This window comes from Tachypleus tridentatus, chromosome 13, assembly GCF_004210375.1.
Source record: "Tachypleus tridentatus isolate NWPU-2018 chromosome 13, ASM421037v1, whole genome shotgun sequence".
NCBI lineage: Eukaryota > Metazoa > Arthropoda > Merostomata > Xiphosura > Limulidae > Tachypleus > Tachypleus tridentatus.
The window spans coordinates 154,589,925-154,607,334 of record NC_134837.1 but is presented as its reverse complement, the minus strand read 5'-3'; the positions used below and the strand labels follow the sequence as shown (position 1 = coordinate 154,607,334).

The following is a 17,410-nucleotide window of genomic DNA, read 5'->3' as shown; positions in this document are numbered from 1 at the left end:
CAGTCAGAGTTTAAAATTGAGACAAATCTTTATAAAAAAAAGGTTTTTATGGATGGATTTTTTGGAGTTCCTCATTTGTTGTTGTATCCACTATATTTTGATAAGAATCACTTCATTGTTTGTTCCTTTCAATTTTTTCAGGGAATATTTTGGAGTTAAGATAGGCCTGTACTTTGCTTGGCTTGGATTTTACACCTGTATGCTGATTCCAGCTTCAGTAGTAGGAGCGTTGTGTTTTCTGTATGGGTGCTTTACCTTGTTGGGTGATGCTCACAGGTATGAATAAGGGGAAGAAAAAGATAAAAGAGTTATCAAACAGTTTGTTGTTTTTATAACTCATGTTTGATCATTTTCTAAATTATACCTTGGATAAATCAGTTACTTTGAGCCATGTGATTGATGGAATGTGGTAAGTGATTAATCACTGGACTAATTAATTAGTGTTTAGCTAATTAATTATTTTCACACAAGCCATTTGTAGCTGGAATAATTGCAAAGAATAATAATTGGAACCATTAGTTTTTATTGGTTGACATGTTTTGAACCATTAATGTACCTTAAAATATTTTTAATAATTTTTGTGACAAATTGATTTAAACATAATTTCAGTTAATCAGTTATTTTATGTGGCATTATCATTGAAATTGACAGTTGTATATTATGATTGATTTAAATGTTCAGCTGTACTGTGTTTATTCTATAAACTTAAAACAAAACCATTTTTTTTACAGTAAGGACATTTGTGAGTAATACGAAGACACCATTTTATGTCCTTGGTGTGACATAAAAGGATGTAAATATGGACAACTAGGACAGACATGCACTTTTGTCAGAATAACACATCTTTTCGACAATGGTGCTGCTGTATTTTTTGCTGTTTTTATGTCACTCTGGGGTAAGTATTATATAGACTTACATGTTAAAGTTGTATAAATAATATTCTCTTCTTCAGTCTCTGTTAGAGCTTTCATACACAAAATATCAAATTTTTTGTTATTTAGTTTTAAGACTATTTTTAAGTAATGCTTTTCTTGTGCCTATTTTCTTTTAGCATGTTGACTATCCAACATGCATAGTAATTTTGATTTTAAGATTAGAAATACTTGTTTGCATCAGAAAATGTTCAAATTTCACATACAAAATTTTTATAACCTCCAGATAATTATCAAAAATTTTTGTACAAAAAAAAACTTAATGTTTTGTCTGTTATTTTTACTAATGAAACTCTGCATGGGCTTGATAGATTTGACCACTATAAGCAATTAGAAAATTAATATAAATAATGCCTTTTTTCATTCTAGAATAACTACAAACTATAACTCATATAAAATAGCTTAAATTTGATAACATTATACATTTATATAAAAAGGGAGGACAAAAAAGTGCCCCTCCCTTGAAAATGTTAATTTATTTGATATCATATTTGAACAGATCTCATGAAGTGCATTTTACACATTTTTCTGTTATCTGATAAAATATATAACAAATTAACAGCATTTTCAAGGGGGCCACTTTTCTTGTCCACACCCTGTATATATATAAATTTATTATTTTTATTATATTGATCTTTCAACTGTGCCTGGATAACAGTGTAGAAGTTACAATGTCAGGGTGCATGTATGCTCATGCTACCATATCCAGTAACATAAAACTGACCTTTACAAAGGACCTGAATTTTGGGAAAGTAACTCACCAAGAAAATCCTCATGAGATGTGTAGTTATGGATGCCCATAGCAAAAGGGTTACTTCAACATAAAAACGTCCAACATTGTATACCTGCAATACTTGAAATGGCCTTAATTTCAAACCAAAATAAAGCACATCAAATTTGCTACACATCCAAGACTTCAAACTTCTATAACTGAAATCTCACATCAAACACTTCAAACTAATTTCAAAAGCATGTTATTACTTTGAGATATCTTTGTCTGTAATTTGGGACTTTTCAAGGAAAAAAGATAACACTTTACAAAGTTTGTTATTTCTAACACTTTGGTGAACAAAAATAGTTGAATTAATTTTCATAAGTCATATCAGTTTAAAGAGTAATTTGTATTCTGTTGCAACTTCTGTCTTTAGTGATGATAAACTTTATCACTTTGTTTTTATTTACTTTCAGCTGTAATATTTCTTGAATTGTGGAAAAGGTATTCAGAAAAAATTACCCACTACTGGGATATGACTAGTTTTGACACTTTAGAGGTAATGTGTACTTTTACCTTAGTAATTAATTTTATCACAATGGGCTTGTGTATTTGACATGAACATTTAACCATGGCAGTATATCTACTGTGATTCTGAAGGTACTAGTTGTGTCATCACAAACTTTGACAGTAATCATAAAAATATTTTAATTATATGTTGTCAGTGTTGACTGTTATGATTACAAAGTGATTTTTCATGTTAAGATTAAAAATACTTCATTTGAAAATTTTCAAATTTCACTTATGTAGTTCTTTAAACCTCCTTAATAAATATCAGATGTTGTTTGCTGTCAGTAAAAAGTTTATTTTATCTGTTATTTTACATGCTAAAACTCTTTAAATGATCAGCCAATTTAAACACCCTCATAACCATCATAAAAAATTATGAAATAATTGTAAATTACTTTTTTATTGTGCTAGAATGACAGCAAATTGTGACAATGAACATCTGTTTATTCTTAATCTTATAGTTTTATTGACTTTTGAACCATGTGTAACTATTAATTCTTCCTTTGAGGGTTGCAGGTTTGCATCCCCGTCACGACAAACATGCTCGCCCTTTCAGCCGCGGGGGCATACTAATGTGATGGTCAATCTCACTGTTCTTTGGTAAAAGAGTAGCCCAAGAGTTGGTGGTGGGTGGTGATGACTAGCTGCCTTCCCTCTAGTCTTGTGCTGCTAAATTAGGGACGGCTAGCACAGATAGCCCTCGAGTAGCTTTGTGCGAGATTCTAAACAAACAAACAAACAATTAATCCTTCCTCACAAGTTTTAAATCACTTGGTGAACATTCAGCTCATGTTATCCTATTGAATTACATTAAACAATATGAAGAATATTTATTATTACTATTGTTTATTTTAGCTAATGTTACCTGACAACTTTCTTGTTTTTTCATTTTAGTTACTTTTACAGTAATAAAAGAATGTTCATGAAAAACATAAAATGTACTATTTACCAGCATCTTTTTTTGTTCTTTACTAATGGCACTACCACACTAAATGCTCCCTGCTAGAATAGTGGTAGGTCTATGGATATACAACATCAGAGAGAACTATTGGTAGCTTGTAAAAGAGAGGCTGTGATAGGTGTGCATAATAAATGACTTTAATTTCCTAGTGTATGACATCACAAACGAAAAAGATAGAAAGCTAAAATTTTTGCCTTGCCTGAGTAATAACTACTTTATAATAACTAATTTACATAAAATTATTCAATTCTTGCAGAGGTGATAAGTAAATCATAGAAAAAGGAAGAATCTAAGAACTTAAATACTATTAAAATTTGATTCAGTAATTGACCTTGTTTTCCTGCCTTGATTGGGTGCTCAGGACTTTTAAGTTTGTTTGTTTCCAGTATGATATTTACAGCTACTCTCTAGTATTTCCCTTTGAACATCTTTTCAAACTTTGTCTTATAAAAATAATGTTTGAATGTTCGCTAGAGGTATTTTTTTGAGAAAGTTTCTCAAAAATACATGTTTAAAAATGTAAATTTCTTAACACACAGATATGATGTCTTACCTGAACTCTTGATCATAATGTGGTTTGTTTTTATATCACCAGGAAAATCTAAGGCTAGAATATTTAGCTAAGTTATCAAAGTAAAGAAAAGGAAAGTAAACTTTATTACAGGGGTAAGAACAGCAGTTATCAATTTATAATAAACATCAAAACAAATATCTGACTTTTTGTCCAGTTTTTCCCACCATTTGTCTTGTTTTTATACAAGTCTAGATCTATCAACTGATGATGATTTTACAGTGTTGTAGTTGATTATCAGATTATAAGTTTTATGATGACACTAAAAGTGTTTGGTATTGGTTTTACAACAAAACTGTAACTAAATATACTCTATCAAACAAAATTAACAAGCTATGTATCTTTTGTATGAATTCTTTCTTAAAATTATTGAAAATTATTAAACTTAAAAAAATGCCTTATTCTTCTTGAAAAATACATTTATTTTGGGTATATGGTCTTCAAAGGTATAATTTTAAAAGGGTGATAAAACACTTTTTTAAGTAATTCAGTATAAATGCATTACATGTAGTTTAAAAGATAGCAAAGTATAAAAAATAGATGTGAATAATAAAAGTTTAAAAGATCTTGATCGAACATTGTTTGAAATTGAAAGTTTAAAATGTCAACTTTTATGCTTGTTTCAAATATTCTCATTTAAAGTTCCCAGCCTGGCTGCTAGGTGGTTAAGGCACTTGACTCGTAATTACAATATGATGGCCGATCCCATTATTTGTTCGTAGAAGAGTAGCCCAAGAGTTTGCAGTGGGTGGTGATGACTAGCTACCTTCCCTCTAGTCTTATACTGCTAAATTAGGGATGACTAGTGCAGATAGCTCTCGTATAGCTTTGTGTGAAATTCAAAACAAAGCAAATCATTTAAAGCTCGTTACATTTTATCCCTTCTTTTAAAAAACAAACAAACAAGTTCGATGTTCCAATACTTAAGTTGTGGTTTTATTATCCCCTTCAAAAATAATGTAAATTGAACTTCAGAAGGAATATTACAGCAGGTTTTAATCAGTTTTGGTTCTTCTTCTAAGGGCACGTGTGTGAACTTTATTTCTTACAAGATATGAAAATTTATTACTTAGTTATTTACTGATGTGTTTTTCTAAATGATTCTGTGATGTACACGGTAATAGGTAAACGAACCACGTGTTTCCTTTTGGAAGAGACGAGTGCGTGCACCATATTTTCCTGGTCTGTGATGTTACTACTTGTGAGTATTTACTTATGAATTAATTTGAAGTATATAGGTGTGTACACTAATGCGTTATGTGAATATTTAAGATTTCAGATTCAAAGAAGAACCAATTTTGAGAACAATGAAGTTTAGAAACAGGTTCAATAGGTAATGAAGACTTTATTTAACACAGTAACGGTGTTTGGTATTCAGTGGGAATGAGAAATTTATCTATATACAAGAATATGTGTGTATGTGTACATTATTATTAAAAATTATTAATTAGGGAAGGGGTGTAAGGATCATCAGAAAAGTTGAATCAAAATATAAAAATTGTATTTTCAAGCTGACAACTCGGGACTCTTAAAAAGTAAACAAACTATTTTGATAAGTACTGTAGGCATGGAGTTAAAAGAGGGATTTATAGCTTAAGAAAATAATACAGACATTACTTGCAGCTGTATTGATTTACTTTGTTAGAGTCTTTAGCTGTAAGCCTGACAATACAGTCTCTGCATTTTGATTCATGTTGTTTCTTTATTTTTCTGACAGTCTAGAATGAGTTTTAATTATATTTTTACTTAAGATGTTTTTTTTATATTCATTTATAGAGAATACATTCTAAACTTCACAAGTGCATGTGAATTCAGTTGAATGTTACATATTTTTAACAGTTTATTGTTGCTTCTGCTTTATGTTCCACTCATCCACCACATATTAAAAATAAATAACAAATGTGCAAGAGAGAATAAACATATTTACTGGTATACACCTGCAACAAACACAAACTGTAAAGTTGTTCTCAAAGGACCATTGTGAAGGCAAAGATTGTATGATCACAAATTTAATGACTAGCTTCCATCAGCTTGAACTATTATGTAACAAAAGATGAACAGCAACAAAGGAACCTCATCAGAATGGAATAATGTTTCTTTTAATGTAATACAACAAAGGTTAGTGCAACATAAACAGACACAGTCACATGCTTACTTTGATAGGTTTACATAACAAATATGTTTGTTCTTCAACAGCCTGCTGTGTACAAGTGTTTGTTAGAATAAGGCAACACAAATAATTCATTCAGTGGCACACATTGCTAAATTGCCACTTACCAATAACATTTACTACCACTACCAATTTAAAATTGCAATAGCTATATGAAAGAGTAATATATGCAGTGGTAATAAATACTGAATACGTACTTGTGACTTCTGCTAAGTAGAAAAAACAGTAGAAAGAATGACCGATGTGATATTGAATAGTGACATCTGTTATGGTAATCATCCAGTGTCAAACACCTGTTGAAATATTGCCAGGGAAATAAATTTGAGAAATGATGAACAACAGTGGCTTGAATAACAATATCCATCATCAGAACCCCCTAATTTTGTTGTGTCTGTTTCCAATAAAAACAATAGAAAATGCCCAAGCTTTAGTTTCCAACTAATGTACATACTAGTAAAACACTGGATTTTTTGATGGATAAAAATGAAGGACTTAAAAAATTTCGTAGCATGACATAATTAAGGGCCGGGAAGTAAGTTTAAAATTACTGTCAGTTTCTTGCAGAAATCTCAGTGGAGTCCTGTAACACAATAAATATCATTTGAAATAATTTTATAGTGGAATCAAAATGGTTATTTGTTGCTTGAGTAAACTGTCAGCAATAGATCTACAGTTTTGTTTGCTTACATTTTTTTGTGATCCCTATTTGTGGATTTTAAATACCTAATTTTTAATTATCTGCTATGCTAACTTTTTTCATGCACAACAATGAGAAAATATGTGTTTAGAGTGGGACACGACCCCTACTAGGCACGTATAAAATTATTCCAGTAGAAAAACAGCCCTTTTAAATAAAACAAGTGTGTTTAAAACATCCCTTTAACTAAAGATTTGTATCTTTTGAAGTAATTATTTATCAAGGTTTTGTGACTTGTTTAGCATGAGCCCAATATGAAAGCAGTCACTTGGAACAACGTTGCATCTGTTATGTACTTATAACCACATAAAGCATCTTTCACTGAAAAATAATTAATTTTTAAGTAAGTCATGGACATTCATAGCATTCCATATAGCATATCTGTCTATGTTGTGGTTGAAAATGCTCAGTCGATTTTAATTTAGTTTTGTGTAACAATAACATGAATAAAAATAATATGATTAAGTAAGCAGATTTTAATTTTGTCTCAACAATTATGAAATCATGTATTTTGCTTATTATCAATCTTTTGGTGGTCCAATCTATTTACAAGAAAAGTTTTCAGTGGTGTTTCAAGAATGAGTCTACTTTTAAAGGTTTTTTTTTTTTTCCCAAATGATTAGAGATCATTCAAAGGCTTAATAGAGATATCCTAGTACCGCAGGTGGTACTGCTTTAGAGTAAGTCTGCATTCTTAAATTAAGATAACCTTTATAACTTCATGGTCATTGATTTCTGGTTCTATGTTTAAAGTAAAATTGTTTTTAAAAGATGCACTTTGTAATCTTGGGAGGATTTTTTATTATTTCCAGTGAATCCAATTACCAATTTTTTGCAATATAGTATTCGAGACAGTTATTTCTCATAATTATGTCTCCACAGAGATGTGTACTGTATTTCAAGATGGCTGGTATGGGTATTAAAACTTTTATTAAAATAAATTAGAGAACAATGTTTCAACCTTCTTAGGTCTCTCAGGCCTTCAGGTTAAGAAAAAGAGTTTTACTACCCATACTAGCCATCTTGAGATACATTTTTAGTTCACGTGGGTTCCTCATCATCATGAAAGAGGTATAGTTTTTCTATTGTTTCATCTTCTTCCAAACCCTTTCCAGTCGATTTCCATACCTACATATCTTGGCAGATTATCTTGAAACTTGGTAGGGTCATACTTTGGTCCAGTATGTCCAGTTAGTATTTTCATTTTTTTATTTAGGCTTTTTTAAGGGGTCATATGTCAGACAACACAAAAATATATATTTTGGTCTCTTGTGTGATTATATTTACAGCAGTCTAGAAGACAACTGGCACAAATATAAATATTCATGAGCTCAATACAATGACAAACAAAAATAGCTAGATTTGCCCATTTTGAATTTTTTTTTTTTACTTTTTTTTTTGGGGTGGGGAGGTGAGAGATCTGAAAAAAGCATAGTTTAGAAATATTTGTTGATCATTTACTCAGCCATATTTTGACCAACTTACATGGTATCTGGAAGAAAGATATTTTTGTACAGGTCCCAAACACTGACAAACAAAAAATTGAGAAATTGCCCATTTTTAATAATTATAAAATGGGTTAAGATGCCACATAAAGCATAACTTTAGAGTTATTTGATCAGTTGCAGGTTTTATGGTTTATGTTTTATCATATCCCACAAAACAATTTGCTGCCTTGAAAATCTAGGTGAAGACTTTGTGAACCACTCTGTAAAAGGACAAACAACCTCCAATTGTGTGAAGAGATCTGGACTTTGTCAGATTCCAGTTATAGTTTGCTTTAGCAAAGTGTGTTTTTTTTAAGTTCCCTAAAACTATTTTAAATTTACATATATATTCCATGTTACACTAGGTCTTGATGCAGTGATTCTTTATAGACTTAACAAACTATGTTAACGGTAATGGTAACTTTAGGTAACGGTAGCTATTGCTGCTGTGGCTGGTGTGATTTTTTACAGAATATCCATTTAAACTGTTCTGTACTTCACATTGAGTGACAATGAGACACTTACCAGCATGGTATCTCTCACTACAGTGACAGCTGCAGTGTTGAACCTTGTGTGCATCATGACCTTTAACCTGGTGGGTCACTTAAATAAGAAAAGTTAGGGATATGAAATTCACCTATTTCTTGTTGTGTAAAATGTACTTTTTATAGCTTTATTCAAGATGATATGGATCAGACTTGTACACTCTACTAACAACTTGCAACATCTTGTATAGATATGCATAATAAATTCAGAAATATAGTGAACATTCCATCTGTAATATGGCATTTGTCCAATAAACCGACCCCATGCATTTTATGTTAAGGATATATGTGTGTTTTAACATAATTTTTTATAACTTCAAGACTTGTGTATGAAGGCTAGTAATAAAATAAATTTTAAAATATGGAATTCCATTTTGAAATAAAAATGTGAGATAAAATCATGTTACAATTAATAATAAAACATCTCTTATTAATGCAGCCAGTTTTTGTAGAGGTATTACATAAATTGACTTCACTACTGCATGTTATATATTTTAAAATTGTCAAAGAGTACTAAATATGTGTATAAAAACTACCATAAAAAGATATTTCTACTGCAAAACTAGAATGTAAAGCTCTTTTTTTCTATTGCAATATGGAATGAAGTTAATCGTTTTGATTTAAAGATTAACATGTGTTTGCTAATTTCATGGAAACTAGTGTATCTAGACCACAAGTGTCTTGATTAACAGTCATTGTTATCCTACTTCTGACAACAACAACAAAAATGGTGGAAGCTAAGATAAGGCTTAACATTTATTTAGATCATGGACAAATTAAGAAGAATATGAAAAATTGGTCTTTAATTCCTATGATTTGTATTTTATTATGACTTCCTCTCCCTCAATACAAAAATATTTGGCCATAGTATTTCTAATTGTGCAAAAGTACATTGCAGAAATATCTCTGCTCCATGTGACAGCAGCAGAGTAACTTAAAAGCTGGACCTGAACCAGACTTAGAAAGTTTGATATTTATCACTAGGGAAAGTAATGAATTTTGTAAATAAGAAATAATTCACTTTCAGACAGCAAGATATTTATACACTAAAGATTTGATTTGAAGAATAGAACTTAATGTTTCACCTAAGAGCTCTAAAAACCTCTGACATGATGGATGTTAAATGACAAGTTTAATAGTATTATCAATTGGTTGTCATTAGTGTTAAGGTAGTTTATCAAACATTTTTTATTTATGTCAACCTTTTTCTGTATGTTAATATTCGTTTTGTAAAATAGTTAATACTGTTCTGAAATATTGTATATAGAAATACATCGCACTCAAAGTGATTATGAAAATAGTTTGAAGATGTACATGTTGAAGTTTGTGAACTATTATTCATCAGTTTTTTATATTACATTTTTTAAAGAAAGGTGAGTAATTTGTGTTAAAATATGAAGTGTAGTAGTTTACAAAGTACTACAAAATAAATGGTACTAAAAGACAGCTGATAATACATAGTCATAAAAACTAATCTTTTAAGTTGATTTGTAGACCAACTTATCACTGTTGATAGAAGTGCTTAAAACTCACATGTAACATGATTTTTGAAACATTTTAATATCTGCATGTGTAGGTTGAAGTAGATTAAGTTATTGAAGCAATGTGCTAAACTGTTGTATTTACCTTTATGTGTTCATTTTTTTCTACTTTTGTTGGTTTTTAGTTTTTAATACAAAGATATTATTACAATTCATATGTAAGAAAAATATGTCTTAAGCAATAAAAGAACAAACTTGTAACACCATAAAAAGGGTATTCCCTTTCAAATTCAGATTATAGGTAAGTAATCAAATGTTGAAGCACATTATATTTTGTTCATTTATAAATAAACTCAGCATTATGAGGGCTCTTTATTTATGAATATTGCAGATAAAATTAATGTTTTAGCTGAGTAATATAATTTATTGATGCACAAGTCCAAATATAACAAGTTAAAATGTTTTTTCCATTGATTGTTTTTACAGTGAATTAAATGGTCATGGAAATTTTGATAATAACTTATTGAAATAGCATAGAATTCTTTATTTTTTTAAAATGTCCTAAACTTATACTTCTTACCCCAATGACACAGCAGTATGTCTGCAAACTTACATTGGTAGAAACTAGGTTTTGATACTGGTGGTGGGCAGAGTACAGATAACCCATTGTGTAGTTTTATGCTTAATTACCCACAAACTTGTGGTTTTACCTTTAAGATTTTAGGAGACTTAAAATGAAAAAGAACAATCGAGAAAGTGTCAATAGTTCATCAATATAGAATTAACTTTTTTAGATTTTATTTTTATCTTTATGTTACATGTGAAGAAAGTTGTTTATGTTAAAATTTATCTGTTGATGCAACAGGTTTGTTGGGTATTCAGGACATTACAATTCATTGTTTGGATATCGACAAGAGAAAGTATATTTAACATTGTCAGTTTTTTTGTTATGTAAAAGTTCAGCTGTTAAACTGTTATTTAAATTTTTTTGTTGTACACAGTTTATTCATAGTACTGTATAATAATTCCAAAACATACTTAACATCTGCTGACACTGAAGCTATTTCTCAATATCCAGTGTCATTAGCTGTTCAGTTCAGTGGTTCTTTGAACACATTGTGTCGGCTGGTATGTGGAATACTTCTATTACTCTCCTATCTTGTTGCTTACATGATCTTGGCGATTTTTCTTTTGATGGTTTTCCACTACTTCCTTTTTTTTTTTACCACATCTACTAGGCTTTTACCAGAAATGAGTATTTTCCTCAGTCATATACTCTTTTATTTTCAGGGTCCCTTTATTTTTCATGGTATCCCATTCTGGGGTGAGTGCTTCTGAGGCAGGTATGCTTTCTCTTTTCGACTTCATACTTGCAACTACTTTTACTATAATTACTACCACCAGTATGCAACAGGTTCTGTCAAAATGAGGTGCCCTGTAAGATCATTTAGGCACCTACCAGATGATATTATCTTATTATGGAATGCCACTCATGGACATTCATGAATACAGCTAAAAAGATCTTGCTAATCTTCATGTTGAATAAATTGTGATTGGTTTGCTTTGAAAAAAATTTTAGGGAACTTTATTCAAATGTTGCACAGTTTGCAGAGTTCTGTTTTCAAGAATCCCCAGTGCATTTTAGCACCCCAGGCTGTATTAGTGGAGCTTGAGAATCTGTGGCAGACAAGAGGCTTTTCCACCAAAGTTTTTGAGTGTGTTCAACCACTCTTGGAGAAGAGGGCAAAGTCAGGGGTCCTCCTTCTAGGGTTCGTGGATGTTTTTTTCACATTTCAGTAAGAGTGGCTCCAGCCTTCTTGGGAACCTATACATAATTTTGGTTCATATTTTGCATACAGTTATCTAGTTGGGGAGTGCAAAAGCCTTCTCTTTGATCAGTGCCAGTTTCAGTTATCATTCATAGAAGTTGGTTCACTATATTGTAATTCTGAAACCAAAGCAGTTCCATTCTAAGTCCTTGGTTGAGTGCAGGTTCCACATAATTCCAGGGTTAAGTGGAATACACCTTACCCACTTGGTTAGGGATTGAGAACGAATGTTCATAATTCCATACCAGATGAGTTCTGTTCCTTTGTTGAGTATGACCTACGGGATCCCATCATTCCTAGCCTCGGGTGTTACCTTTTGGACTCGTTAAGTGTTGCTTACTTTCTTGTCGTTATTCTGATGGTGCCAAATGCAACATTCTGTGGTTACAGGTTGGTATCTAAAGTATATATAAATATATACATATAACATTGTGGTCTGATAACCATAGCCAGCAACATGGGATGTAGGTACTACAACCCCTTAATTTCAACCCTGATTCATAGAATCTTGGCTGTCTGGTCAGGGGTGGCCTAACTGATGATTACTCATATTCTGTTCTGCCTTTGATATAGGAACTAAGCTCCAAGTGAAGAGCATATCTGTTCTGGAGGTAGGGTGTAATTTCCACACTCTTGTACCATTTTTTTTCTCTTGGTACATTCCTGTTCTGTACAAATGCTTTGTTTGTGGATCATGCCTGCATTGCCCCCTATGCTTTTATCAATGTGAGATTCTAGCTATAGTGTTGGTGAATAGTAAGTATTATTGGAAACAATTTTCAGTTTAAGAAAAATGTTAACTTTTATTTTTAGATAACTTTAGAAAATAAGCCTTCTAGAGGCTTTTAATTTCCCAGTAATCTTGTAATTTTTAATAAACTAAATGTGGAATGTAATTGCCACTTTCCTGTTCTTTAACTCATAATAACTAACATATTGGTGTTTTCTTTGTTTGCAGTTTATTATTTATAAAATCCTATTTTTTTATTTACTTTTGCACTTCCAAAATAATTAAGACAACTTGTCATTTTCAGATTTTCATTTATATCTCCTGGTAATTTCGAAACATGAATGTTGTAAAGTGTCTTTAAAGTTGATATAGTCATGTGAAGATTGTATGCAAAAATGGTGGTCAGTTGGCCAAAATGGCCATTAAGTTAATTAACTTCTAAATATGTAAGGATATTATGATTTAAGAATTTAAATAAGTTAAAAGTAACTGAAACATTGAAGGGAATATTTTACTAATAATTGTATTGTTTGTTCTTAGTTTAAATTGAAATTTGCAAATAGGATTTGATTTTATACTGTATTTATAAAACTAAATATGTTTTATAATTAAGGACTTTAGTGATTTTTTTTCCAATGTTCTTTTTAAAGTTGCCTCTTAGACATATTCTTAAGAATGTTTGGTTTTTGAAATTTACTCCCAAGAAATTATAAGTATCCAGCATTGCCACTATGTTGTAGAATTGACACTAAACATAAAGCATTGTAAATCTATCTCCAATTTGAACATCTCATTCAGTGTTGCTAAGACCTGTGTTTAGGCCTGAGTATCATTAGGACACCTGCATTGTTTTATTGCTACTAACAGTAGTAGAGATCTAGGCTAAGATAAGATCCAAGGTCAGTGATAATTATTTATTTATACACAGACAAATGTAATTTAGATTAGAAAGTAACATACCTAAATTTCTTCTTACTTGTTCTAACAAGCTACATTTGAATGGCATTTTAATATATGTATATAAGCTCCCACATAACCAGCACTGTTTAAGGTAATCTACTTTACACAGACAACACTGATCTATAACCTACATTATCAATCTGTATATGCTCAATCTGAAACCTGGTTAAACAATGTTTTGCTCAATAATATAATGGAAATCAACAAATAACTGTAAGAAGTCCTGTATTTGCACCGATATTTTGGACCTGAAGTCATAAATTCATGGAAAAAAAACATGAAATATTGATTTTTATTCAAAGTACACTTCCTCTTAGCTGGCAAAAAATAGCATTATTAACCCTTTCTCTGTAGACAACTTTTTCTGTTCATGCCTCAAGGCATGAGTTACATTCAAAAGTTGATTTAACTATTTTCTTTTTATGATATACTAATAAATAAACCCTGAAAACATAGCTCATAATCCATATTTTAATGGTATACAAGTTTAAAGATTTAACTTTCAGAAGGCAATATTTAAAATAGAAAAACTAGAATTTTCTAGTATAAGAATTGTAACATTTTCTCTCTAGGCATTTTCTTCTTTAATTTATTTACCACCCCTCCAAGAAGTAAAAAATGAAATTTAATGTAAATCACTTATTATGATATAATTTTGCTTAGACATACTATAATTTTCATAGCCTTTGATATTACTTGGTCTCAGAGACATGAAATCAAATCCATCTTGCCACACCCACTTGTGATGTCCTCTTTATTAGAAATTACCAATAAGTGTTTGAGCCACTCAGTACGGTGTTACTTAAAAACCAATAGAAAGCCATGTTTTTCATCTGTCAAGTGATTTATCATGTTGCAATGTTTCCTGTAAATATAATTCCATATTTTGCTTTTGATTTAACCTTGATTGCCATGGGAAATGCATTGTTTAAAAATAGGAATTTCTTTACATCAGTTAGGTTAGATTAAGTAAAATAAGTACTACTGTTACTACTACTAATAATAGGCCTGGCATGGCCAGGTGGTTAAGGCACTTGACTTGCAAATTGAGGGTGGCAGTTTGAATCCCGTCACACCAACCATGCTCGCCCCTTCAGCCGTGGGGTCATTATAATGGTATAGTCAATCCCACTATTTGTTGGTGAAAAAGTAGCCCAAGAGTTGGCAGTGGATGGTGATGACTAGCTGCCTTCCCCCTAGTCTTGCACTGCTAAATTAGGGACAGCTAGTGCAGATAGCCCTTGTGTAGCTTTGCACAAAATTAAAAAAAAACAAACACAAACAAACAAAAAAACTAATAATAATAGTATTTTAAAAAATGTTCATGAGTAGCTTGTGCATAATGGAATTCAAAAGCATAACAAAAGCTGCATATTTTTCACATGATTTACAACTTATTAAGGCATGAATAGTAATTAGTCAAGGGTTATAAATGCAATAAAACAATAAAATTTAACAATGTATATACATGCACACACTATTATGAGCATAAAACTATTTAGTATAAACATAAATAGTTTAATATCACAATTTGAAGTCATTCCAGACAGTCATTCTTTACTGCCTCAGGGGTTACACCAGTAACAAGGCTTTAGGTTTAGATATTACACAAAAAAGTTTGAAATTTTTGAGACTAAGTAAAGTATTTTTAATCTAAACATGGAAATCAACACTCAGACTTGTATACAGAAATTCTCTATTTATATATCTATACATATGTAAGTATTCACAGATACATTTTTAGTAGAAATACTCCATTAAAAAATATAATCTTTGTTGTGCAAAAAACTTTTATGTTTACTTAAAGCCTGCCAAATGATGTGAATACATTGTAATACTATAACAAGCACATAATAATTATTAGGTCAGTTCCTGGGATTAAACCTGTCATGAGAAAGTTAAACACGTTATTTTTTCGGAACATTTGGTCCTGGGCATGCTATTAGTGCTCTCGCTCACCAACTTATAAGTTATTGTACTTTTCAGTCTTGTGTCCTTTCTGAAATATTTTATAAAGTAGTATTGCCAGAGTAATTTTGAAATTGTTTTTCTACATTTCATTTTAGTGTGGAACAGGAGCGTGTTTGTTTGAACTCTCTTTGCAGTTAGCTATAATTGTGGTATGGAAGCAGTTTGTTAACGCAGTGGCAGAAATGGGTATTTTGTAAGTTTTTTAGTTAAAGTAGATATTTATTGTAATAATTTCATGTAAGATCATTTTCTATGACAGTTGGCTCATTTTGAGACTTATGAACTGTGTTGTATTTTTTTTTCAAAAAGTGATTTTGATGTTTTCAAGATTTGTAGTTTATTAATGTTCAGTCAAACATGTAGTAAGTCAGATTGTATGTAAAATTACATTATTTATACATTCATGTCAGCAATAAAACCTGTTTTTATTTTAAAACTAGGTAAAAATATTTTTGTATTTATCTTGATGGCTGTTACGGCTTTACAAGAAATGGTTAGTGTATAAAAAGGGTGAGTGTGTTCATGAAAACCATGCACCCACTCAGTGGGAGAGTGACTACAACTAAATAAACCAAGAACAAATGGGTCTTTTTGGTGTATATCTTAAAATGAGTAAGGCTTAAGTTGAACTAAAATAATGATATGAAAATAATTACATTAATAGATAAATATGTTGTACATAAAAACTTGAACACGTTAAAATGGTACTTTTTCCATGTCTGTGAAAAATGTTAAATCTTTGACAATGACCTTGTAGTTTGTACATCATTCAACAGCCTTAAAATCAAGTTATTCTAATTCTAGTTAACTGAGTACATGGCTACTATGGAAATGAATGGTATATTATTTTAAGTTCCTCCAATGTAGTTTAAAATACTTTTAAATATTTAATGTATAATTAACAGTAAAGATTAAATGTGTGATATGATGATAATGTATGTGAAAAAAGTAGTTGGAGCAGCATTTAGAATGTTTTTGATGATGTAGAAATGGATGTGAATTGTGTTTATTGTTAAGCCTAAAGGGTTATAATGCAAAGATTAAACATTTGATTCCTGCTGTGGTTATGGGTCAAATTCCACATTGTACAACTTTGCATTTAACAACAAACAAAGTATTTTTTTTTTAGTTTTATGGGTTTCAGCTTTTTTTCAGAACAGTGTAATGTATAGAGGAAACATTTATTAAATACCTGTAAAACACCTACACCACTTCAATGATTAGTATTTTATGGAAGAGCAATTTTAAAGGTCCTTGTCTGTGTTTTAGTTTGTTTGTTTTTTAAACGAAACATTATTAATATGCTACTTGATTTTTATGTTAATGTTTCTGTCTTGACTTCTATGTCAAACTAGAAATTAAATCTGTTATTCAACCACCTCTAGACCTGAATCAACTCCATGAGGTTAGATTTTCTCTGTAATAAAGTTTGATACTTCCAAGGAGTCACCACATGTGTTATTGTTATTGTAGTCCATTAATTACAGTAACTTTACACTATATTTTACTGTCTAAATCATAAAAACTTCCTCAAACATTAAATGTACAGTTTAGTTAATAAACGTTTCTGTAATTTGTTCTCCTTCTCCAGTGTTGCAGTTTGGATTTGTCACAATTTTTGTGGTTGCATTTCCTCTGGCACCATTATTTGCTTTACTGAACAACATCACAGAAATCAGGCTCGATGCTAGGAAGTTTTTCTTACGACGACCTGTTGCATAAAGAGTTAAGAACATTGGTGAGTGCACAGTATGGTGAATACAGTAAGCTGTTTAGTTTTAGTCTGTTAAGAAG

At 30.8% G+C, this 17,410-nt stretch overlaps 1 protein-coding gene across 4 annotated transcripts in view; it reads left to right on the top strand.

Annotated features, from left to right (window-relative positions):
- The window catches only part of LOC143240958 (anoctamin-7-like), a 31,456-nt gene that overhangs the window by 1,674 nt on the left and 12,372 nt on the right, over positions 1 to 17,410 (top strand). Inside the window, exons 2-8 of one of the 4 annotated variants that reach the window (XR_013022066.1) lie at positions 142 to 276; positions 732 to 895; positions 2,121 to 2,203; positions 4,871 to 4,947; positions 9,913 to 10,018; positions 15,712 to 15,809; positions 17,208 to 17,345. Coding sequence is in view for 3 of the 4 variants with exons in the window: in XM_076484278.1 (XP_076340393.1) it covers positions 883 to 895; positions 2,121 to 2,203; positions 15,712 to 15,802; positions 17,208 to 17,338 (318 nt within the window). In the remaining variant the exon portion in view is untranslated. Of the gene's footprint in view, positions 1 to 141; positions 277 to 731; positions 896 to 2,120; positions 2,204 to 4,870; positions 4,948 to 9,912; positions 10,019 to 15,711; positions 15,810 to 17,207; positions 17,380 to 17,410 lie in introns of those variants that run through there. The other 3 variants (XM_076484278.1, XM_076484277.1, XM_076484279.1) reach the window with 3 other exon arrangements.